The sequence below is a fragment of the Hydra vulgaris genome, chromosome 11, assembly GCF_038396675.1.
Source record: "Hydra vulgaris chromosome 11, alternate assembly HydraT2T_AEP".
NCBI classification, from domain to species: domain Eukaryota; kingdom Metazoa; phylum Cnidaria; class Hydrozoa; order Anthoathecata; family Hydridae; genus Hydra; species Hydra vulgaris.
The window spans coordinates 4214597-4241860 of record NC_088930.1 but is presented as its reverse complement, the minus strand read 5'-3'; the positions used below and the strand labels follow the sequence as shown (position 1 = coordinate 4241860).

The following is a 27264-nucleotide window of genomic DNA, read 5'->3' as shown; positions in this document are numbered from 1 at the left end:
GCTTTATGTATTCTATGATCTTTTGCGATAGTGGTGTTGTGGTAAAGCGCTTGCTTCATAAGCGAGAGGTTCGGAGTTCGATCCCCACCACGCCTCTGGTAGTACCGCACTCAACTTGTTTCTTCGCGCAGCGGCCTTGTTCGTTGAGGTTCGTGTTTCGGAGTTATAGAGTTGAGAGAGGGTTATAACCACTATAAAGTAGCCTCCTCATCTGTAGTGGTCTTCTTGGCCTTGAGGAGGTGAATAACAAAAAAAAAAAAAAATCTTCACTGCAGGTGTCTTATGGAAACTGTATGCGAAGTTAACATTTGCTGATGTTACCTTTCTTTTTTTGTGCAGACCAGTTAATCCTAGTATGGAATATTGTTGCACTCCATACAAGGATGTGTGCATTTGTGCTGGATCTTTCCTTGAAGCCCTCTCATTTTTAGACAAGATCCTATAATGAATTGTAAATGTTCTTGGACCTTCTATAGCTGTCAAGCATGAGGCTTTATTGCATCATCATAGAGTTATATTTTGTTTAATTCTACAAATAAATAATTATTGATTGTTCCATCAACCAACGAAATTATCAAAAAAACAATCATTGATTGTTCCACCAACCAAAACTCAATTTTGCTTGTTATTAAGCAAAATCCTTTTACTCTAACTATTCTTTCATGGTCAAAAAACTTTTTTTTTTCTTATAGTTTTTTTCTTAAACATCGATGCAGTTCTCTCATTTCATTATGTTTTTTAACTCATATTATTTTTTTAAATTCTGTCAACCTCATTTTTGCACTTCAACTCTCTATTATGCTTTCTGTCAAATCTAACTTAAATATTGGTTGTTTTCAGCCCTGTTGGGAGAGAATGGTAAAGTCTTACCATCAACAATAAAATAGGAATTTTTATAATGTCTAGTATCCACCTTTTTGTAGTTTTGTTACCACTAGTTACTGTATGTAAGTTACTGTAGTTACTGTATGTAACACTAGTATGTAGTTACTGTAGTTACTGTATGTAACACTAGTTACTGTATGTAAGTTCATTCCGTTCAGTCATTTAGTATGCTTATAGCATAAAATTGGCTTATTTATATTCCAAAATATTTTCTGAATGGTTTGATGGCTACAATCTCACTTTTTTGCAACTTTTCTTAGTGAAATATTTTTGAAACTCAATCCTCTTTTTTGAAATTTTAATAAAAGATATGACAAGTTTCTTTTTGTCAAGAAGTTTTCTCTATTTATGGGATCAGATATTCATTGTTATGGTCATTGTTGGGCTAGTGTGCATTGTTTATTGTTGTGCTAGTGTGCTTTGTTTATTGATGTAGTCATTGTTGGGCTGGTGTGCATAACTTTAAAAATAAAACTTTTAGATTTTCTTAAATATTAAAAATAATCTTTGGAAGAATATTAATAAGCAAAGAAGCTATATTTTTAAATAAAAAATAAAATGAACAAATTCAATTTATTTTTCTTAAATAATTTTGCAATAAAAAATGTCTTTAAAATACAATTTTTTAAAATGTAACAAACTTGATCTTATTATTTTTATTTTGTAGCCATTTTTTTTTTTTTTACTCTTTTAAAGTTCTTTTTTTCAATATTGGAAATTAAGGGAAAACCATTACTTTTTAATGCAGTTAAAAAGTAATGGTTTGTTAATTTTAATATCGGTAACAATTAAATGGTATACTTAGTACAATATATTTTGTAATAATTAAATATCAAGTTTATCAATAAAAATTAGTTGTAATCTCTGTTTGGTTTACAATGAGATTAACAAATCATTTTTTATTACGTAGATTAAATGTAAGAGTTGAAAGTTTTTATTTAAGTTACTTGATGACAAAGGCTTTGTTATTATTAGGAAAATGCTCATCATTTATATATATATATATATATATATATATATATATATATATATATTTATATATATACATATATATATATATATATATATATATATATATAATATATATATATATATATATATATATATATATATATATATATATATATATATATATATATATATATATATATAGACACACACACACACACATATATAATATGTAGTAAATTACATAAAAATAAATATAAAGCACAAACAAATAATTTACAAAAGCATATATATATAATTTATTTTCAATAGTATGTATTTTATTTCAGGTCTATGGTACAAAAAATAAAAATTATCTAACAATATATACAAAAGATATCATGAATATATACATATACAAAAGATATCATGAATAATAATTTTTATTTTTTAAGTTAAAGTTACAAGACTTTAACTATTTTTCTTTACTTTTTTAAATTATTTTTAAATACCAGATATTAAATCATTTGTTTTAAAATTACCAGATAAATAAAAAAGAATTTGCATCCATAGCAAAAAAGATGCTAGGTTTACTCCGTGACCATTGAACATCAATAATTTCAATACCGTTGTTAAATGAACTCCAACTCAAAATAGACTTTTCTAAAATTGATATATCAAAAGAATGTTGTTATAATCATTTAACAGCTTACTACTCATGTTACTACTAATTTCAACTACCATATTTGCTGTTGTAGAGTCGAACTGATCCATTTTTATAGCATACCTACCACAAGAAAACAAGTAGAAAGTTAAAGTTAATTTATTAGCCATGAAACTTAATAAATAAATAAATTATTAAAGTTTTATCATACCAAAATATAAGGAATTCTCCATGGTGAAATATTAATTGCATTTACACGCACTGCTGAATCTAAGAATGTAAATAAAATAAATGTAAAATTAATCAAAACTATTTTTACAAAATCTTCCTAATAAATTTTTTTTACCCTCTTTATGTACAAATTGCTTTGGAGTAGGTCTTTTACCAAATCTGCTCAGATGGAGAACTTCTCCCTTTAATAAATATGAAATATTACATTGACTTAAATGTATAGATGTAGTGCAGTCAATTGGTGCAAACTTTGTGCTATTTAGGTTAAAAGCATGAAACTTGGTGGACATGTTGATAAGGTTAAAACATTCGTTTTAAGACTCAGACCCAGTTTCAAAATGGAAACTAGCACTTTTTTAAAGCAACAAATTTTTATTTTTTCAAAATTTAATAATTTATACACCAATTGAAAGCTCAATAAAAATGAAGCAAAACATATAAAAACAATATATGGAAAAAAGTAACTGATAACAAGCTAGAGGGCTTTAGAATGCTATAAATCCAAGGGGTTCATAAAATATAAAGTATTGGGTGCCAAAATAAATTACAATTATTTTTTTTTTAAATGACAATGTACAAAAATTTTGAAAGATTTTTATTTATTTAAAATATAAAATAAGTTTATTTTTTTACTTTTCCTTATAAAAAAATACACTTTGATAAGACAATCAAGCCCATAGTACTTTTCCCTTGAAATTAGTAAAAAATTGAATAAACAGTGGAGTTGGAAAGAATACTACTTAGAAAAAGCTTTTGTCATTATGATAGGGCCACTTTATATTGAAATGACAGCACTTAAAACAATTGGAGATTGGTTGACAAATTTTGGGTGGTGCTCTGCTTTAGTTGAAGCAGAGATTTCGTCAGCAGGGAAAGCTGAACCATACCTTAATGTATCTCATGTATCAAAAACAAGAAGTGTGAATCAGATAAATTTTAAAGTCTGTTTTTTTATTTAGTAAGGATGAGTTTGATTTAGTGATATACAAACAATTACTAAACATCATTGTTCAGAAAATTTTGAGTTATAAACACTCAAAGTAAAAAAAATAATTTCATAATAGGTAACTGCTACTGTTCTTCATATTTTGATGAAACGAGCTTATCAAGACTACATGATTCGAAATGAAAGATGTGAAAAACCTTTTGATGATTGGATTGTGAACAGGTTTATCCCCAATTTAAATTTTGGTCAATAACACTCAGATTTGAGCTGATTATATTAGCTTTTGTGGATCAATATAGACTGGAGTTTTTGATTTGTATAGGCAGTGCATTCGACAACTGCTGCCTTGGTTTTTTACACTGGATCATACATATTACTTGTGCTGGTTATCCGTACATTTAGCAGATATGATTCAACTAGAAGAGACAAATCCGGAAATTGCAAGACTATTTCAGAATGGCATATTTGTTGTACACAAAACAAAGGAAAAGTTTTCTTCAATTGGGTTAGACCATGCTCAAGAGCAAAATAACAAAGGCATCAAAGGAGAAGGAGGTTTTTTTTTTATTATTACAGTAACAATAAAATATCCATTTAAAAAGCTTTTGTGAAAATATGAAACTGATTGAAGCTGTTTTGGTAATAATTTTTTTCTTATTTATAAGTGAAACACCCATGTATTAAAAATAAAAATTTTCAAACTTTATTAAGGTGCAATCGAATTGACGGATGTTTCCCAAGAACTACTCTGCTGGATGATTTGTGGACCTGAGTTAGCTCGATATGTAAATGATCTTTTAACTTGTTTCAATGATTTGTACAGTGCACTTAAAGATAAACCCATAGTTGAATGTTTGATTATTGATAGAGCTGTAGTTGTAAATATTTTATCACCCAAGTGTAACTTTGTGAAACTTTCAAAGATTATTCGACCAAGGTGTTCCAGAAATTCATTATGCAAGATATGATAATATTTTACAAAAAGAACAGCCTTAAAGAATCAGCAAGAGTCAAAAGAGGACAAGGTATTTGTTGTCCTGTCTTGCCTGAATCAAAGATTCCAAGTAATTGGCAGTCATTTCTTTGCATCGATCAGAACAAAAACGAATTAAGTTGCTTTCAGTCCAAGTATCTTGTCTTCAAAAAGATAGATTGATTGTTGTGACCTATAAGGATATCAAACCAAAATATCAACAAATTCAATCTTGAGCCTTGCAAACATGAAGAAGCAGACACTCATATATTTCTTCACACATATGATACTGCTATAAATTGTGGCTCAAAAAGACCATGATCAGAACTGTAGTACTGATGTTGTTGTCATTGGTAAAACTTATTATTTATACTTTAGATTATCTTTAAGTCAGAAAACATTTCATGTCAAGAAAATGATTTTATTAAAACCACATGATCATAGTTTTCTAATTTTAGTTTTAGGACTTTTTTATGAGCTACATTTAGAAGAATTATGGATGTGGTTTGGTACTGGCAAAAACCAAGTTTTACTGCACAATCTTGTAAAATGTCTTGGTCCAAAACAGAAAGAGCTGTTTACCAGGCTTTGAATTGCTGGGCACAATCATTGAGTAAAAATCCATCATTACTTAATCCATGTGACTGGGGTTTGATTATGGAAGACAATATTTATAAAATTGTATGGACGACAATTTCAGAAGCTTTCAAAATGTACAGTGAACTTATACGATGTGGCTGCAAAACAGAGAAAGGCTGTAGAGGTCTTTTTATATGTGTAAAAGCAATACTTCCATGTACTGCACTTTGCGAATGTGGTGGTGAATGTGAGCATTAAATTCATAATTTACCCAATGTTTTAAATATAACGGGTTTTTAAAGTTTATTTAAAATTTTAGGGGATAATTTTTGATCTATAACATGGTGTTTTTAACTATTTATTAAATATTAAAATTAAATATTTTAGTATTATTTATAAATTATATTTTAATTTTTATTAAGGTTAAACAATTTGTATCATAAGAACATTTAATTATAATTAAAAAATATGATTTGGTACAAAAATATTACGCTTTAACCTCCTTACTTATAGCCTTTTAAAGCCCTCCCTCTTGTTACCAATTTATTTTTAACATATTGTGTTTTTATATTTTGCTGTGTTTTTAATAAGCTTTCGATTGATGCACAAATGACCGTTTTTTAAGATTTTTTTTTGCTTCGGACATGATTCTGTTACCATTGAGACAGGTGGAGCTATTTTGGAAGTGGGTCTGAGTCTTGAAATGATTATTACAATATAATCAACATATAGGCCAAGTTTCATGCTTTTACCCCAAATAGCACAAAAACATATAAATTTGTCACCAATTGACTGCACTAATGTGGATCTATTTAAATCAACTGATTGCGATCAATTGAGTTAAATGAGTTGTAGACCTAGACCAAGTTGATCCTAATTATTTTTTTTAATCTAAGATTAAAAAAAAAAAATTAGGATCAATACTTGGATTCCGATTTTTTAATAAAAAATTGAGATATGGATCCTGGATCTGTACCTGCTTAACTAACAGATCCTGAATTTGTTTCTGATAAAAGCACATGAAATAAACAACTTTTTAATACTGAAAATTTTTTTTACTTGTTCTGTTCCAGTATAAATATGATTCGGATTTGATGGGTCTACCTCCATAGATGTCACAAAAAATAGATTTTCAAAAGAAGAGCTAAATAAATAATGTTAAACAAACTTCATTATATTTATTATCAATTTTTACAATAATATACAATAATATCTTTTTATTTATAATTTCTTGAAAAATCTTTTTTTCAAGAAATTATAGTTTAGTATAAGATGAGTTATAGAAACTGACATATTAAAAAACTTTAATAGAAACTGATATATTAAAAAACCAAACATTTAAATTATGAATAAAAATTAATATACAAAATAAGTGAAAACAATAAAATAAAACCCCTCTATCCCACATACTCCACCAATTGAACCCCTCTATCCCAAATACACTCAAGTATATCCCTCTATCCGACATACTCCACCCATTGAAAGATTACTTTACTCTTGAATCAAATCAAATCTCAAATAAAGGTAATAATTATTATATCAAACCTCAAATTAAATAAAAATATTCAATTTAAATATAAACATTTGAAATAATTGAAATTTTTTTTTTTTTACTTTATTTTTAACTTTGATAGATTTGTCAATTGATATAAATGATACACAAGTGATAAAAATTTTTTTTCAATGTATCACTTTTGTTAAAATGTACTACTTGAAAAATGTCTTTTAAAAATGTCAATTATTTTATATAATGCATATCAATAAAATACATAAATATTCAACACTTAAGACCATTTCATTTATATATCATTTATATTTATGTATAAATATAAATTATATATAAGTTAGCCAACCTAACTGCCAACCTAGAAGTGTTTGAGGTCGGTATAAAGTCACTGACCTTGTTCCTATGTTTTATGGTCAAATCATTTTTTACATTTTTTTTGCCAACCTGATGCCAACTTACTCCAGATTGAGGTCGGCAAATTATTGCCGACCTTTTTTCCTAATTCCCAGGTCTGTGTATATATATTTATAGTATAAAGCTTATAGTATATATATATATATTGTGTATATATATTTATAGTATATATAGGCCTGTATATATATTTATAGTATATATAGGCCTGTGTATATATATTTATAGTATAAAGTTATAGTATAAAACATAAATAACAGCTGTGTACTAAATTTTTCATTGTAATACATTGGCATGTTTTAACGCAGATCATCATCAGACATAAAATATAATTACAAAAATAGTTACAAATATTACATAAAAATGTCAAAACATTAAAAAATTACATTAAATGATTACAAAAAAACGTAAATATAAAATTAGTAAATAATATTTGATTTAATTTTTTTAGTAGTTCTTTTAAACAGAGGTATAGATCATATTTCATTTTTGTATAAAAATAACAATGATTGAGGCAGAGTTTGATCATGTATATCAATAAGTGTTAGTTTGGTTTTAAACAAATAAAAATATAGAAATATAGTAGGCTATACTTGAACACATATAGATAAAAATGCTTAAATAGGTTACTTTTAAGTATAACAATAGAACAACACAAAATAAAATAATTCTAAAAACAGCACAATGGTAGTAAAAGTATAAGTACTTTCAGCTGTTAAATTAAAGCTTATAAACATATCTTAAGAATACATAATATTGCCTGTAAACAAAGTCAAATAAAAAATTTATCAAAAAAAATTCTAAGTAATGCATAAAGTTTAGTTTATTTATTATCATCACAATGCAGGATGAAAATATTAAAACACCATCGGAAAATAAGATCGGAAAATTAAAACACGCAAATCGGAAAATAAGACTGATGCTGATACCGATTGTGCAAAAAGTGGCCAATTAGGCAGATGCCGATTAATCGGTACAACACAAATATATATATGTGTAAATCTATATATATATATATATATATATATATATATATATATATATATATATATATATATATATATATATATATATATATATATATATATATATATATTAAAATATTTTAAATGAAAAAACACAACTTTATAATGGAACTTGAAGTTTCACGCCATTTGGCAATCATCAGCCATATTATTCCTTATTATTGATGATTGTCGAATGGCATGAAACTTCAAGTTCCATTATAAAGTTGTATTTTTTCATTTAAAATATTTTAATATTATTTGATCTATTTTTTTCAAAAAGATATTGATCACTCTTAAACAGACAAGAGTTGTATTTCCAGCAGTATACAACATTTATCAATAAATATATATATATATATAAATATATATATATATATATATATATATATATATATATATATATATATATATATATAAATATATATTTATATATATATATATATATATATATATATATATATATATATATATATATATATATATATATATATATATATATATATATATATATACATAATTGCTGTTGTTTGAGTTAGTATTAAAAATACTAAACTCTTGATCGTTGTTGAGTGCTCAATATTTAAGAAATATATATTTTTTCAAAAACAGAGTGTTTTTTACTTAAATTTAGAAAAAACAACTTTTAATGGAACTTGAAGTTTCATGCCTATTGGCAATCATCAGCCATGAAGTACAAAATCAAAAATATAAAAAACCTTTTAAAAATTACAAACTACCATAGAATGAGTTCTGAAGTTATAGTACAAGAAGACGTAATGGAAAACTAATCTCTGCTATCAAATAATGAAAGAAGAAATTTATTTTTGTGCCTGGATTGTATGATTTAAAGCATTTAATAATATTCCATTTGATTGAAGAAGTAAAATTTCTTTTAAATCCCATACTTCATTAGACAACTCAGTGTCGCTTTCGTACTTTTTTTATGTTAAAGGATTTTAGATGATTTGTATAACGTAGCTTAAAAGAGGTTTCGCTTATCCCAATGTATACTTTATCGTTGTATTGAGGTTTATTTGAGCTTACGGTGGCTTGGTAAACAATGTTGTTAGACAAGCAATTGTTGTTCAGTGGACAAAGAGATTTTTTAATGCTCTTTCAGGATTTTTTGGTAAATTTACATTACCATATAAAATATTTTTGTTGTATGAGTTGATAATATATATATATATATATATATATATATATATATATATATATATATATATATATATATATATATATATATACACGTATATATATAATGATAGATATATATATATATATAATATATATATATATAATATATATATACATATATATATATATATATATATATATATATATATATATTTATATATATATATATATTATATATATATATATATATATATATATATATATATATATATATATATATATATATATATACAGCTTAAAGTGGGGCAGGATACGACGGGATGCTATCGTGTCACCTTTTTATAAAGTGTAAAAATAGAAATATATATATATATATATGTATATATATATAATATATATATATATGTATATATATATATATAGTGCTTGAAGTGGGGCAGGATACGATGGGATGCTATCCTGTCACCTTTTTTTATAAAGTTTAAACCATCTCACCACCTTTTTATAAACCTCTATACGTAACAATGATTATGAAGGATAGTATTTTCAATTTACCAAATACCTATTACATTTTTTTCTCCACTTCTAGCACTGTATAAATATATATATAAAACAACATTATTGAAAAAAAAAAAGAAGAAAGAAGTAAAACCTTGTTTTATGTGAGTTTATTACAGTGGTTTTTACAAGTTTTACTTTTCCTTTAGGCGATAGTCCTGAAAAATTGTTATTAATTCAATTATATCCATACCATATCAATTAATCAAATAAAATATACAAACCATAGTTATTTCATATCAAGTTATTTCCAAAACTTATAGAAGTTTTTCAGTTAAAACTAATTTACTTCAAGATTTTTTACACCACTTTTTCAATAGGTTGACAATGAGATAAAACAGTTGAATACGAACAGTTAAAAAAAAACAGTTAAAAACAAACTAAAAATTATACCCTTCTTATAATATGTTAAAAACTGTATAAAATATAGTATATAATTGTAAAAAGAAAATATAAGAGAAGCCATAACAACAACAACAGCAGCAACAACTATTTATTTTCTTTTCATAATCATTTATTTTGAAATAATAAGTTTAATAATATTTTACATTTATATTAAAATATGTTGTATATGTTTTATAGCTAATAAAGTTATAAAGATAGCTCAAACAAAAATCTGATCATACAAAGCTCTGATCAATCTTTGTAATTTTATATAAGAGAGTATAATTTTTTTCAATATTGTCAAAAATTAAAAAAAAAAAATTCACATTGATTTTGTTTAAGAAGAAAAAAAAGGAGGATAAGGGTATACAAATACTTTTTTAAGTCATTCACAATCCATACAAGGTTCACTGCTCCATTCACAGATGCTAATAGAATACTTATCATACTTTTGAGTTTTGTGAGATGGTACATTAAGTTTCATGAGATGGTACATCAAGTTTCATGAGATGGCACATTAAGTTTCATGAGATGGCACATTAAGTTTTGTGAGATGGTACATTAAGTTTCATGAGATGGTACATTAAGTTTCATGAGATAGTACATTAAGTTTCATGAGATGGTACATTAAGTTTTATGAGATGGTACATCAAGTTTCATGAGATGGCACATTAAGTTTCATGAGATGGCACATTAAGTTTTGTGAGATGGTACATTAAGTTTCATGAGATGGTACATTAAGTTTTGTAAGATGGTACATTAAGTTTGATGAGATGGTACATTAAGTTTCATGAGATGGTACATTAAGTTTCATGAGATGGTTCATTAAGTTTATCGTTATATAACTTCAAGTGGCATATAAATGTAATAGGTTTTACTTTTTGTGAAAATGCTGGTTATGGAAGATTAAGAATTTTTATTTAGAGAGCCAAACACAAAAAGAAGATTACCAAATTTAATTAGCACCAGAAAGTAATAAATATAATATACACAAAGCATACAGAGCTCTGATCAATAATTTTTGTAATAACAACAAAAAGTATAATAGAGTATTTTTAACAATAAGAGATATGTCAATTATTGAACATTTATATGTCAAAAATTAAAAAAAAATTTTCTGATTGATTTTGTTTAAGATGTCCATACAAGGCTCTATTGACAGATTGCTCTTGACAGATGCACCAATGGAAAATAGAATACTTGCTAATTGCCAATTTCTTTCGAATCTTAGTGGATCAAGTAAGTTCATATCTCTTCTCAACTTGTCCATCAGCAGTCTTTCCAGCTCCATAAAGCTGTGCTGTCTTACAAAATGAATTTCCATTTGAATCTTGCTATCAACTTTTTTACTGGAGATGTTATACATTTCATATACTCTGTGATCTCAATCACTTATAAATAACACTTTTTAATTATTCCATTAAGAATTTGTTTACAATAACAATAAATTAATTATTAGGGAAAAGCTTCAGAATGTCCACAAGTTTTTGAAGTCATTAAAAATCATTATTTATATCAATAAAAGTATGTTATTTAAATAAACAATATATTTGAATAATCAATGTATTTAAAATATATCAACAAAATAATCAATACTTGTTTAAAACATAATAGTAAACATAGAAACCTAGTTGGTATATAATATGTTGGATTTAGTGAAGCAAGTGCTGAAATATTAGTAAAATTCAACTTTATTTAGCCTGTCCGCAGATTTTAGGAATCTGTAATTGTGAAACCGATTGGTTTACACAGATTTATGTTCAAAAGATAAATTTTCAAAAGCAATATTTTTATTTTTTAATATATCCTTGAAATTTTTTTAAAATGTTGTTGAACTTTATTCTGCAACCATAGCTTTAAATTTCTCACCATGATGGATACTTTTCTCAGAAAAAAACAAACTTTGTTTTGTCTAGTTTAAGTTTTTATGTGCTGGTTTAGATGTTTGGTCTGATGGAACACCAAGTATAACTATTTACTTATCAAGTGCTGCAATGGCACAGTGGTTACAGTTCTGGCCTAGAACCAAGAGGTCTGAGGTTTGACACTGGATCTAGCCCAACTAGTGACATCTGTAAGGAAGGTGAACTTCTTAGTTAAAAGCTCTTCTGCAGTGTTCCATCAGAGCAAACAGACTGTAGACAGAACAAAGACTGTAAGGATTTCTGGGAGCACTTTAACAACCAAAAAAAAGGAAAGAAAAAAACTAGTTGATATTCAAACGATGTTAACGAGTTTGATGTCAGAGACTAGTAAAGGTAAACTTTGATTAAGTTAAAGGAGTTGGTAAATACGTTTTTAAGTTAAAGGAGTTTGTAATACGTTTGTTGGAAAAGTTTGTAATAAACTACTAATTTTTTGCACATTTTACAATTTTAGAAAAAGTCAAATAGTAAAAAAAAATCCAGTTTTTAATTCATTTTAATAGTTTCTATCTCAGTTCGAAAAAGTGGTTAAAAATACCGGAAGTAAAAATAACTTTAATTAAAAATCTCTAAAAAGAAACAATGGTGAATCTATAGTAAAGACTAATTAATATTCAATAAAGTTTTACTTTTCTCAACATTAACAACTATTTTATTTATCTCACCTAAGTCTTCCTTTATATTGGATAGATCATATATATTATTTTCAACTTCAACAACTATCTAAAACACAATTTAAAAATGTTACTCACACAATCAATAAACACAAATTTGAAAACAATCATACAATTATTAAACATAAAAACAAACACACTAGAGTAAAAAAAAGTGCAACAAAAAAAAAAGTGTAAGGTTTATAAGTTTTAATGATGACGATACTGCTGTTGATGATGGTGATGACGATAATGATAGTAAAATACAATCTAATTAGCTTAAAAAACATTTATAATTATTTGTTTCCATGTTTAATTAGTTTTTAAAGATTTATTAGTACTCAAAAGCTGATATACACTCAACTTACCCACTCTAATACATGCCCACAAACTTACCCATATTGAGACAGAACCAGTTTCATCTAAAGATGCTAGCTGAAATGATATATTGCCTCCTATTATAGAACAAAACAGTCTGAATAATAACTTTTTTTTTCCTAAAGCTCTTTGAAATATTTAGACAAAAAAAAGAGAAAAACTAAAAACCTTCTCCATTTGATGCAGCTTTTAAACTAAAAAAATAAGTATTATGTATTAACTTTAATAATAAATCATGATATTAAAAAAAACTAGATAATTAAAATAAAATCTTTTATAATTAGAAAAAATACTATAAAAAAGTGGTACTATCTATGTATGCTTACTGTTTAAAAAACTGACAACAAAAATAGAGAACACAAATAAATTAAAAAACTCCAAAAACTCATAAAAAGAAAAAATTAAAAATAAGAAAGTTTTAAGACTTTGAGAGCCCTGGAATCTATTAATTTTGAACCCTGAGTTTGGAGTATCTGTTTATCATTTAGCGTAAATACTCTAATAAAGGTAATAATAGGAGATAATATTTTTTGCAACACCAACTGTTATGTTTTGCCATTTTTTGAGCAAAAAAAAAAGCAAAATAAAAATGTTAACTATTTAAAAAATAGTTTTTTCCTAATTTACCTAAATTTTATTTATAAAGAATATGTATAATGTGTAATTAACTCATAAAATTTCAATGAAGCTTAAATATACAGTTTTTTAATAACTTTAAAAGTTCCGCTCTGAATGTATTTTTATAACACAGTTTCAGGTAACTTGGAAAATAAATTTTTGAAAAAAAGAAATTTTTTCAAAAAATAAACATCCAACATATTTTCAAATTTTGATAGTGTTAACTATTCATAAAAATCACGAAAATTTTTTGTTTATTAACTTTTTTTTTTTGTTTACTAAATTTAATAAAACTAAAATTCACAAGTCATCAACCCTAACTATGGTCATCAGGTTTCCCCATGATTAAGATTCATTTAAAAACTTTATGATTAAAGTAAAAACATTGAATAACAAATAATTAATATTACCTTGCATAAGAAACAAGTGGCATGCATTTCACTATTGGAAAGCAATTAGCATCACTTGAAGCTGCTAAAATTTAATAAAGTAAACAATAAGCAATTAAGTAAATAATAAGCAATTAAGTATATAATAAGGAATTATGCTAATAATGAGAATAGTAAACAATTTCACTAATGATTGAATATTATTATTTTTGATAACTTTATGTAAAAATATTTTAAAAAAATTTCAATTTAAAGTAAAATAAATAATACTATGCATAAAACAACCACCTAATTAAAGTTCCATGAATCCAACTGAAATATACTAGAAGTTCTTTCTACTACTCTGGTGCTAGAGTGTATAAGAATTGACGACTAAAACTTAGGAAAATTAATTTGACTGAATTTGAAAATAAGTTTATTTTATTCTTAAACTCTTGAATTAATTAGTTCAAAATTTATTTTAAATAATTATTTTTATTAGATTTTTTAATGGCTTTTTTTATATGATTTTTTACTTTTATTGATTTTAACTTTTTTTATTTTAAACAGGACTTGCACTAAAAGTAATAATTACTGAAGTAATTTAAGTATAAGTATGATATATAATATTCAAATATAAATTATGAAGTCCTATGATTATAAAGTCCTATGATTATTCTGTATAAATAAAAAAGTAAAACAAAATAAACATAACTAAAAATAAATAAAAAAAATTTTAAAATCAAAAAAGAAGCAGAATTTTTGGAAATTAAAAAACATTTTCAGATTCAAAACTGCAAGTTATTTTTCAAACAACATTTTATTACTTATTCATTTATTATTTAACTATTAGAGCAGAGATTCCCAACCCCATTTTTTCATAAATATTAATTAAAAATGTGAATTATTTTTATTTATTTATTAGAATTTTAATTTTTTCCATGGTAAAACCTCTCAGATATTTCTGTTAATAAATCAGCAGCAGAAATAAAAAAAAATTAAAAAAAAATTAAAAACGATAATAATTGTCAGAAAGTATGAAAATAGATACTTAATGCTATTGGATCATAGGTGTGGTCATACTAGCATAAGTGTGCTGGCCATAATACAAGTGTGCTTGTCGTACAAGCTTAATGCAGTAGTAAACTAGTCGTAGAGGGTTCGGCTCACAGTCCGGAAGTTCAAGGTTCACTTAAACTACGCCTCTGAAAATACAGCTCTTGACTTGTTTTTCTGCACCAAAGTCTTGTTGAAATCAATAAATTTATAAATACTTATTAAAAATATTGCTTTTTACATTTAACTTTTTTATGTAAACTTTTTAATGAAAAGTAATTGAAGATAAAAGCTATTTCATGGCTTAGTTTTTTATGTGAAAAAAAACATTAGGCTTGATTAATGAATGCATGTTTCAACATTGTGATATTCTTAAACAATTTAATTTACACAGGAGCTTAGGTCTGGTCCCCAACCGGTGGCTAAAACCTTAGGTTTTCCTTTTTTCAACTTGTTTGGTTATAAAACTTTATAAAAAATGTTTTAATTCAGTAATTATAATAGAACGTTTGCATTACATTTCAGTTTATGAAACATTAAATTATGAAGTCACTGAAGACACATTGTGAAAATTTTGAAGTCACTGAAGACACATTTTGAAAACTATGAAGTCACTGAAAAAACATTGTGAAAATTATGAAGTCACTGAAGACACATTTTGAAAAATATGAAGTCACTGAAGACACATTGTGAAAATTATGAAGTCACTGAAGACACATTGTGAAAATTATGAAGTCACTGAAGACAAAATAAAAGTATAATTAAACTTTCATGAAGTTTTTATCAAATTTTAATACACAGTATTTCGTATGTATTATTTTTCATTAAATTCAATTTTAAAAATAAAATATTATTATTAGTTTTAAAATTTTAAGAGAGCAATTTGTTTTAAACAAATGCCTCAATAATTTTTAATCTTATATATGTTCCTTATAGTAGATTTGTATAGTACTTATATTTTGATTTTAAAAGAAAACAAATGTGCAGAAGACTTAATGATTTGTATAGTACTTATATTTTGATTTTAAAAGAAAAATTCGACTTATTGACCAAAATTAGATTTGTATAGCACTTTTATTTTGTTTTTAAATTTTTTTTTTAAATAGCACTTTATTTTTTTTTGTCTTTAAAATAAAACAAATGTGCAAAAGACTTAATGATTTTTATACATTTTATAGAATTTTATATATAAGAATAATGCCCTCCCATTTGCATAAGAGAACACTGTTCAAAAGCTAAGTAAAATTAAAATTTTTATTGTGTTCTTATAAATGAGGACATTGATCACTTACATATTCTGTATTTTATTTTATATAATATGTTTATTTAATTAATGTGAAATTTTTTAAATTTTTTCTTACCTATTTATTGATGTGATATTTTATTTCCCTATCAATACATATTTATGAATTATTAGTTTAAAAAATAAATATGAGGTTTATTGACTATGCTGATTTAATTCAATTTAATATTGAAATTAAATTTAAATTAACAAAATTTAATTAAATTTTGTTCATTTAGATGTCATAACAGATACAGTAAAAAAATGACACTGCTGAATGACAAGTCAAGCAAGAATTAGTTTTGGCTGATTGAATCAAAGATGATAGCTACTTTGAGCAGTGACCATGATAGTATTTGTAGTAAAGACAAACAGATGAAACTTAATGACAAAGGGATAGAGGCTCAAGCTTGGCAGATAGAGGTCCTCCTATGTTTCTAGAAGAGAAAGAATCAACCCAATTATGATAGGAGTATTTCAAACAGGGCCGAATAAGAGATTTGTAGAGGTAGAGAATGGAATCAGGAGTAAGAAAATGGTGAGCAAAATAAAGAGAAGCAATGATAGCCATTTTAGCAATCATATATAAGGATTGTATATAAGTTTTCCATAAGAGGTCAGTAGTGATCAATAAGCCAAGAAGACATAAAGAAGAGGACTCAGTGAGAGGGTTGCCATTCATCAATATAAAAATGCCAACAGTATTGCGATAGTATTTGCAGTAAATAACTGAGTTTTCACAAGCGACTGCAAGCCCCAAGCTGTTACAGAAGTGAGGTCAGATTTAAGATCAGCTGCCTGTTCACAGCAACTTTTATATGACAAATAGAGCCTTTTTAGATGGAAAGTTGATAGGAAGATCATAAATAGGAATATAATAGGATAATAATAGGAATATAATAGGATCATAAAAAGGAAGACAAAACAAGATTAGGATAGAACCTTGAAGTACCACAGAAGTTACTGGAAATGAAGAAGAGTGTTGGTCTTTGAGTATGACTTTAATAAAGCGGTTAGAAAGAAATGATTTGAAAATCTCAAAAACTTTACCAGATACACCATAAGAAGCAAGCGTATGGAGATATGCCAAAATGAAGCATGCCAAACCTAGTCAAAAGTTTTAGATATGTCAAGAGCAATAGCCCTAACCTCGCTGCCTCCATCTAATGCACGATTTTTTAAAATAAGCTTTAATTGAAGTTCCTTAGAAAATAGCTTTTGTACTTAACAGATTAAAAAAGAAAAAAAATTCAAAATAATTTAACTACAACACTTATTTTTATTGACGTCAAATGCATTAATGAGACCAGATTTTTTCAAAAGCAAGAACCAACAAGCCAAAAATTTTCATAGTGAATATCCACATGGCATTAAAAATAAGAAAATTTTTTATAAAAAATTTTTATGATGAAATTAATGTCACAAGCAATTTGTTTTGATAAGTTTAATTGTCTTTTAACTTATTTCCTGAGGTTTGTTTAAGATATGGACAAACTACCTTGGCATTTGAGAACCCCTTTAAAAACAATACTTTCAACATTAAAAAGATGAATTTTCATGTTTTATCTTGCAGGTCACTGAAAAAAACTTTATCATTTTCTTTTCTCATTGAAGAAAACTTTATCAATCACTTTTTAACCATAACCCTGAAGTACCATATTCAATACGTTATGTTAAAAGAACTATAGCTTCTCAGCTGTTATCAAAATTTGTAATTACATTTGAATAGCTATAAACTAGAAGTATTTTGAAAATTAAAAAAAAAGACTTTTTTTTCACTAGTTTTTACTAGTGGAAAAAGAAAAATTAAAAACTTATTGAATTTAAAAGTAATGTTCAAATTTAAAGGGTACATGGAAGTATAAAAATTTTTGAAAAATTAAATTTAAAATAATTATAATAATTATCTAAAATATAATTACTCTTAATGTCATACTATACACAGCCCTCGGAAATAGGGTTGGCATTCGGCAATGCCAACCTTAAAGTGTAGGAGGTCAGCAAAAAACTGCCGAACTCATTTCTATGTTTTACGGTAAGACCTTTATATTAAATTTTATTTGCCAACCTGATGCAGACCTCTAAAAGAATAAGGTCGGCAAATAATTGCCGACCTCAATTTTTCTAATTGTGAGGGTTGTATACATTTAATTTTTTACAAAAGTAAATAGATGATTTATGAGCATCAATACCTGTTGTAAATGTGGCATTGCGAAAAACTTGAGGAGTATTTCCTACTAATACTGTGTTATGATAACTCTCAGGTTCTCGAAGATCCCAAACAGCTAATACACCATCTTCCTAAAATTTAAAAAGCAATAAAACAAACAAGGCTACTTAAAACTGATAAATTATTATACAGTCATTTATAAAGAAATATTAGATAATAAATATTTTTATCATATCAGCAAGCACTAAATATCTTTTTTAAAATATAAATTAATTTTGTAATGTGAATAACTTGCATTAAGTGAGAATCAATTATAGATAAAATAACACAATCACTATTTTTTTAAATAATATATAACTAAAAATGTGTAATGATGTGACCTGTACTGCATGCATTTACTTAATTCTAGAATACACATGGTACTACTTAAGATATTATAATATATAGAACTTACAACAAGTACTTATAACAAGATATTTCATACCATTCCAGCAAATGCTAAATGTGCCTTTTCTGTGCTAAAACAACATGAATTAGGTTTTGATTCACATGTCAACAGCCTGCAAAAATAATTTTAACTTGTTAATTTTTATTCATTTTTTAAAGTAATTATATTTGATATTTAATTTTATTGTGATTTGTAAATGTTAAACTTTTAACTATAAAATTATTAAAATTATTTATAAAACTTTTGAAATTATTAAAATTATCAAAATTACTTACTTAAATCACTGAAATTATTAAAATTTTAAAATTAAAATTATTAAAACTTCTTACATAAATCATTGTAATTATTAAAATCATTAATTTAAACTACTTACATAAATGCTTTGTTTGGTTCATTGGAATTCCAAACACAAAGCAAACCTTTTGGAGACTTGTGTCCTTTTTTCTAATGTAAAAGTATTATTAAATTTTATTAAAAAAATGCTGATTGATAAGCGTAATTTAAAAAATTATTTAACACATAAAAATGTTTACCACAACATTACTTGGTCCATACGCAGTTAGCATTAGATTTGTTTGGGTAGGCGAGTATGAAATATCACAAAAGTTTCTTCCTATAAAAGAAATATATACACTTGGAAACATTTTTATGTTTGTTTAAAAAATAACATAAAACAAAAAATAAAAAAATTTTGAAAACAAGTTTTTAACAAGTATAAAAAATAATCTCTTAATCTGAGTGAACTTAAAATAAAAAGTATTAAAGAAATAAAACTTAAATTAAGTTAAAAAACTGCTAATCATTTTTCAGAAGAGGTTTGGAGATGAGGTTTAGAAGATAAACTCATAACATTACTAGTAAGACCAGGCATTACATAGTTTTCCCTTATGCAGACTTGGTTTTCATAATGGTTGTAATTAACAAGTTAAACTTATTTTTTTGTAATTATGCGAAGTTGAATGCTGGATTTTTATGACTCAATACATGGGTTTTGCTTGTGTCTCTGTTTTTATGACTAGGCAACTCATTCTATTATCTCCTAATGAAGGTACAGCTCTAAAACTCAGTTTTATGGTTCTAAGGCCGGCTGGTCTTAGAACCATAAAACTGCCACAGAGTTCAGGAAACCTGACATGTTGTGCGTAGATGGTGTCCCTGTTTGTACTATTGGTGTGCATTGTCAAGGCCACATTAAGAGCCCTTTGTTACGGCTTAGGGTTTATTAATAGTAATGAGGCAATTGCTTGGGCTATTAAATAGTGTACTGAGTAATATCTATGCTTTGAGTCAAGTTCTTTAACAAATTTAAAAATGAATAAAGTACCAAAAACTATAAAACACAAAAAACCATCATCATCACCAAGTTCTCTAAACCTATCATTCACTAATATTCGTGGTCTTCGAAGTAACTTTTCTTCTGTTGAGTCTTATCTCTTGCAAAGTTCACCAGACCTACTTGCTCTTTGTGAAACTAATTTGAGTTCAGCTGTCTCATCTTGTGATCTTAGTGTTGATGGTTATCTTCCTTTAACTCGTAAAGACTCTAATAGACACATGCTTGGCCTGGGCATTTACATTCGTAAGAATTCACCCATTTGTCGTGAAACAAGATTTGAATCCACAGACTATTCTTTCATGTGCTTTCGTTTAGCACCACTTCACTCTATTGCCTTTCTCTTTGTTCTATATCCCTCTCCTTCATCTCAAGATTGCACTCTTTTTGATGTTATTTCTGATCACATTGACCAAGCCCTCTCTCTTTATCCATCAGCTAATATAGTTGTTGTTGGTGACTTTAAAGCTCATCACACAGAATGACATGGCTTTAGTGTCAGTGACTCTGCAGGCATTAAAACCCACAACTTTTGCCTTTCTCAATCCCTAACTCAAATAGTAGACTTTAAAACTCGCTTTCGAGACAACACAAATCATTTACCTTCTCTACGCAACTAATGTCTTGTTTCTGACCCTAGTGCTCAGTTTCTCCCCATTCACCCTAAGGTGCTTCTGATCACAGTTTGATCTCTCTAAAACAATTATTCTTTTTTATCAGAGTCCCCCTATCATCGTACCTCTTACAACTACTTTGAAGCTGACTGAGATTATTTCTGTGATTTTCTTTGTGATGGCTCTTGGGTAGAAATTTTTTGTCTTCCTGCAGACAAATGTGCTTCTTACATAATTTCCTGGATTTAGACTGGCATGGAATCTTTTATTCTTTTTCAACAATTCCAGATCATGCCTCACTCTTCTCTATGGTTTTCCTCACATTGCGCTGCTTCAATTTCCAATTGAAGCCGTTACTTCCATATCTATCAGCAAAACAATTATCAGCAAAACAAATTATCCAGAAAACAGACGTCTGTTTATTACTGCTAGAAACCATTGTAAAAAGGTTTTGTCTAACGCCAAAGCCCGCTATTCTCAGGTTATGAAATCTTGTATTTCATCACAAAAATTAGGCTCTTGTAACTTCTGGAGAATCTTTAATAATATCAATAATAAGGGGAAATCTGTTATTCTACCTCTCTTGTATAGTTCAGGTTTTGTCACCTCAACTTAAGACAAAGCTGAATTGTTTGCTAAAAACTTTTCGTCAATATTATCTCTTGATTCCGTTAGTTGCAATCTACCTGATATAGCCATCAAACAGGTTGATCCATTTCTTAACATTCTTACCACTCAAGTTTCTGTATCTAAAGTGATTTCCTGCTCTTCTACAGCTTACAATATATCTGTTATAGTCTGCTCTCCTACAGCAGACAATATACCTGTTATATACAGCAGACAATATACCTGCTCTTCTACAGCAGACAATATACCTGTTATAGTCTTGCAGAAGTGTTTTCCGGAGCTGTTGTCTATACTTTCAAAACTATTCAACAAATGCTTATCAGAGGTTTGTTTTCCAGTCTGCTGGAAAGCTGCATCTGTTATCCTTATTTTCAAAAATTCTCATCAAAGATGGCATTGTTCGCTGATGATACTACCATTTATTCTTGTCATGATAAGAAGCCAACACTCTCTGATTGTTACGCGTCATTTAATTAAGTCTCATCCTTTTTCTGTGACTGTTCCTAAGTGCTTCAGCTTGCTTTCCTGATTCGTATAACTTGCAACCTTTTAAGTTGTCTGTCAATTGTTATCTTGCTCTGAAATCGTCATCTTTTCTCTTCCAGTAACTTCCTCTTCTAATTAGTGGTTGCTTGCAGCCTTGTTGGGAGTGAAGATGTTAAAAAAAAAAAAAAAGCAGGTGATCACAAATCAGAAAAAAACTGCACCTTTTATTGGTAATCTATTCTTCATATCAAATTAAAAACTGCAACTGCTCAAATAAAACTTTTGTGTTCCTTGTCAAGAGTAATGAATTTTCGTAAGTAAATTTATTTGAAAAAAATAAAATCAAAAATATACTTATTATGAATTTGACTGAATTTATGAGCTTTTAAAATGATTTTATTTTGTAGTTTTGTAAATTTATTTAAATCACTTTCATGTAATTTAAAAGTTTATACTACTGTTTAAAAAATAAAAGTTTATACTACTGTTATTTAACATTAAGGATCAATTTTTCTATATCTTTTCATGTTTTAATGTTTTGATTTTCATAAAATTAAATTATTGCTCAAATAATTCAATTAGAACAATAATTCTGATAAAGTCACATGTTCATACAGCTTCATACACCTTCATCCAATAACCTGGCCAAGATATAAAACTGTTTTACATTGTTTCTTGTTTAGGATGATAAAACTTTGGATCTTGTACTCAACTCATTGGTTTTGGTTTGTGTCCCCTTGGTAATACATATAATTAACGGTACAGAATAAAATCAGTTTAATTGTTCTGAGGCTGACTTGCAGTAAGGTTTCCGAGCTTTGTGGTAGCAAAGAAAGACTGATTCCATCAACAGCTTAAGTATTAAAGTATTAACAGTTGTGCTTAAAAGGTGTCTAGGTAAGTGCTTATGTGTGGGTTGTTGAGGTCACATAAGAAGCCCTTTGTTATTACTTTTGGGTTGATAGGCAGAAATGAGGCTTATTGTTTAGAGTGCAATACACAATATATTATTGAATCAAGTTCTCTATTATTTAAAAACATAAATAAAGTAACTAAAAATGCTAAACAAAAAAACCATAACTCCCACTAAATGCTTTAGCCTATCCTTTTTATAAATATTCAAGTTTTTAAACTAAAATTTTTTTTTATCTATCACTATAATCTTTGCAAAATTCACCAGACCTACTTGCCCTTCACTTCACTTGCCCTCCACTTTTTTTTTTGTTAATTCAACTCCCCAAGGCCGAGGAGGCTACTTAATTGTGTCTGTAACCCTCTCTCAACTCTATAACTCCGAAACACAAACCTTGACAAACAAGGCCGCTGCGCGGAGACACAAGTTGACTTCACTTCACTTGCCCTTCACTTTATTTGCTCTTTAAAAAAACTTATTTAAATTCAACTATTTTTATCTTTGGAACTTGATAGCTATTATCTTAAATAACATCTCTAAAAGTGACATGATCATATATTTACACATAAAAACACTGTTATGAAATTAGGTTTGAATTATTTGAATATTATTTTATGATAGTAAACTAAGATAGTAAACAAGTGACTTGTCTCTGACTGTAGCTTGTGTTCAGTTTCTCCCTGTTCTCCGTTAGATAGTTGCGACCATGCAATGATCTCTATAAATTTTGTATTCATTTTAAGTCAGGTTCACTCTATCATCACACTTCTAAGTCAAGGCTGACTGGATTCTTTTAGTGATTTTTCTTGTGAAGGTTCTGGGTCTCATGTTTTTCATCTCATTAAAAATTGCATTATCTTAATAATTTCCTGGTATCAGGTGGACATGAAAACTTTTTTTCTTTATTGTTAATTTAATGTGAAGCCTCAATCAAGGTTTTCTCTTTCTTGTGCAACTGCTATTTTTAATTGTAATCATTCCCTTAATTTTGGAGATCAAATGCTTTTTTTTGCAAGAAATTAATGAAAAAAGTCATCGCTTGATGCTAAGTTAATCTGATATTTCATTTCAAAGGTTCTAGAGACTTTTGGTCAATTAAGTCAATTAAGATAATGATAATGTCATTTTCCACAAGACATTGAAAATGTAATAAAAAAAGACAAACTTAAAATTCATTGCTTTGTACACGAGGCTGACGCTATTAACTCTTCAAAAATTAAAACTTTATAAAAACTTTTTGCAAAAAACTTTTTCTATAATTTATCTCTTAAATCTAATAAACACACTTTGCTTGCCATCTAAAGAAACAGATCCCGCTGTTAGACAACCAAAGCTCCAAATCCTCTGAAAAAAATTATTTCTCACTTAAACTTGCCATCTTAAAAAAATTTTTCACTGAATTTTTTTCATTTACTCTCTATTATTATTATATATAACTATTTAACTAATGTTTAAATTAAAACTTAATATGTTAAAACTAAATCTTGTTTTAATCAAGTTTTTAAAAATGTTGAATCATAACTTTTTAACCACCATTTTTTGGTTATAACATAAATAATAAAAAAATAGGAAAAAAAAATTTGAATTAAAGATACATATTACATTTGTTGGGATCAAAATAATTTTAGTTTTGCTAATTTTTTATTTCAATAAAAAAAAAAAAAAAAAAAAATTTAAAACTTTGCTTAATATTTTATTTTGGTAACAAAAAAGCGAAAAAAACAAAAAAAACAAATTAAAAAAGTAATTTCAAAACTATCTTATAAGAAATTGCAATGAAAATTAAATAAACTATAAGTTATAGATTAATTTTGATTTTTCATTGTATTAATTTTGAAAAATATGAAGCAAAATATTAAAAAAATGAAATTAAAAATTGCTACAATAAAACTGAAATTCAAATGAATAATCTTTTTTTATATAAATTAAGTTAAACAAACTTAACTCAAAAATGTTGCTCTAAAAGGAGGATGTATGAACAAGATGTATGTTTCTCTAACAGGAGGATGTATGAACAAGATGCATGTGAGAAGAATAAGAGTAGTAGATTCTTATTTGACAAAGCATCAATCAATAAGCATCAGCTTTCTCAGAAATGTTTAATCTACAAACATTTACCTAGTATCAGGAAGTCATAAAATCTAGACAGTCTAATGTTCTAAAAGTTGTTCTAATTTTCTGAAAGTTGTTATAATGTTCTAAACGTTGTTCTAATGTTCTAAAAGTTGCTCTGTTTTAAGTTGTTCTAATGTTCTAAAAGTTGCTCTGTTTTAAGTTGTTCTAATGTTCTAAAAGTTGCTCTGTTTTAAAAGTTGAATTAGTGTTCTGAAAAGTTGTTTAAATGTTCTAAAAGTTGCTGACTAAAGTATTATAGAACAAAATCTTATTAACCAAAAGGGAGAAATATAGCAGCTCAAAAAAGAAGTTCATGATTCCGGCACAAAATCTTGCTAAAAAAGATACTGATAATAAAGAACAATTTAAATCACCTACACCCAAAAGAAAAAAAGTTATTAAATACAAAAATGTAGAAAAAATTAAATTTGAAGAACAACTAAATATGTTTACAAACAACTAAACATGTTTGCCAACAATGTGTTCATATTCTTAAATACATTTTTTTTAATTACTGTTTTTTTAATATAATGATGTGTTTATTTTTTAAAATATAATTATGTGTTATCTATCCATAAATTTTAGTTTATAAAATGTTTGGTCATATAAGAGATGTGCAACTTATTGTTGTTTTTGTGAGCCGTGCTCAATAATTATAAGTACACATTATTACAAATCTATTATTTTAAACAAATGATATTAATTATGTTAAATCAAACTGATGTTTATTAACAATTTTTAACTTAAAATATAATTAAAGCAAACATCTTTCATGGGTTAAGCAAGTTATTAAAAGATTAAGTGAGTTCAAACATCATACAAGGGTTAAGCAAGCTCAAGCGTCATTTAAGGTTTAGGTGAGTGCCTAACCCTTTATGGTTCACATTTGATTGTTTTTAAAATATTAAAGATTTATTCTATTTTTTATTTTTGCTCACATCCATATTGATTCAATAGATGTTGGCAGCTTTATATTGATTCAATAGATGCGTATATTGATTCAATAGATGTTGACAGCTTTATATTGATTCAATAGATGCGTATATTGATTCAATAGATGTTGGCAGCTTTATACTGATTCAATAGATGCGTATATTGATTTAATAGATGTTGGCAGCTTTATATTGATTCAATAGATGTGTATATTGATTCAATAGATGTTGGCAGCTTTAGAACAATTGTAAAAAAAACTCACAGAATTTTTCATTTGTTTTTAAACACTTCACAGCATAGTTAGTAAAATTATAGATACATTAAAAAAATATACAGTGATTTTGTAGATCAATTTGAACTTTACTTGCAATAAAATTTGAAGAAAAAGTTTCAAGACATTTTCATACAAAAACATGTATTATATTTTTTGTTTTTGTTTGATTTCTTTTTTAAAACAAATAAACCAATTTTTTTCCACGATGTATTGTTTCACTCCATGTTTGTGGAAATTGAAAATCATACTTAACTGCTCAATCATAAGCTAGGCGACATATCTTTTGGACCAAGACAAAAAAAAAAATTTTTAAGTGTTTAATAGTAAAGATAACAATATCCATATTTTCTTTGTATTTGAGTAAATAATATAATTTAATAATAGTATAATAAATAATATAAATATATAACAATAAGGCAAAATATGGCAATATGACTGAGAAAACAAAGGCAAATCTTGTTGAAACAAAACAAATGAAGAATGGTAAAAGAACTCAGTAAAATACAAACTTAAATTTTCAAACAAATTTTTTTAAAAAGCTGTCTAGCATGTTAATTTTATTGTTGAAGTATACTTAAAAACAGGAAATATTTGTCTAAGTATCTCAAAAAACCTGTTATTATGTACTCGTAATAAACAGTATTTAAGTCTGGTTTAAACAATAATTTGAATAAATATAATATAAACATAAATGAGATATTTTAATCTGAGTACTTTACAGAGAACATTCAAATTAGAATTTGTTTAATACAGTCATTTTGTTTTATACAGCCATTTTTAAACTCTTTTTTTGTTCATGATTGAACATTTTTAAAACATCATTAAAAAAAAAATGGTTCGTTGAATTTAGTGGTCCCTTTGA

General features: G+C 26.5%; 1 protein-coding gene across 4 annotated transcripts in view; it reads right to left on the bottom strand.

The window, feature by feature from the left end:
* The window catches only part of LOC101234272 (cytoplasmic dynein 2 intermediate chain 1), a 104595-nt gene that overhangs the window by 12812 nt on the left and 64519 nt on the right, over positions 1–27264 (bottom strand). For 3 of the 4 annotated variants that reach the window (XM_065809836.1, XM_065809838.1, XM_065809837.1), the window contains 14 exons: positions 19641–19720; positions 19481–19551; positions 19144–19219; positions 18682–18790; positions 14194–14257; positions 13334–13359; positions 13184–13242; positions 12800–12857; positions 9920–9983; positions 6265–6349; positions 2823–2889; positions 2688–2746; positions 2554–2599; positions 2355–2475 (listed from right to left, as the gene is read on the bottom strand). In XM_065809836.1, coding sequence (XP_065665908.1) covers positions 2355–2475; positions 2554–2599; positions 2688–2746; positions 2823–2889; positions 6265–6349; positions 9920–9983; positions 12800–12857; positions 13184–13242; positions 13334–13359; positions 14194–14257; positions 18682–18790; positions 19144–19219; positions 19481–19551; positions 19641–19720 — 985 coding nt within the window. Of the gene's footprint in view, positions 1–2354; positions 2476–2525; positions 2600–2687; positions 2747–2822; positions 2890–6264; positions 6350–9919; positions 9984–12799; positions 12858–13183; positions 13243–13333; positions 13360–14193; positions 14258–18681; positions 18791–19143; positions 19220–19480; positions 19552–19640; positions 19721–27264 lie in introns of all 4 variants that reach the window. The other variant, XR_010641740.1, reaches the window with a different exon arrangement.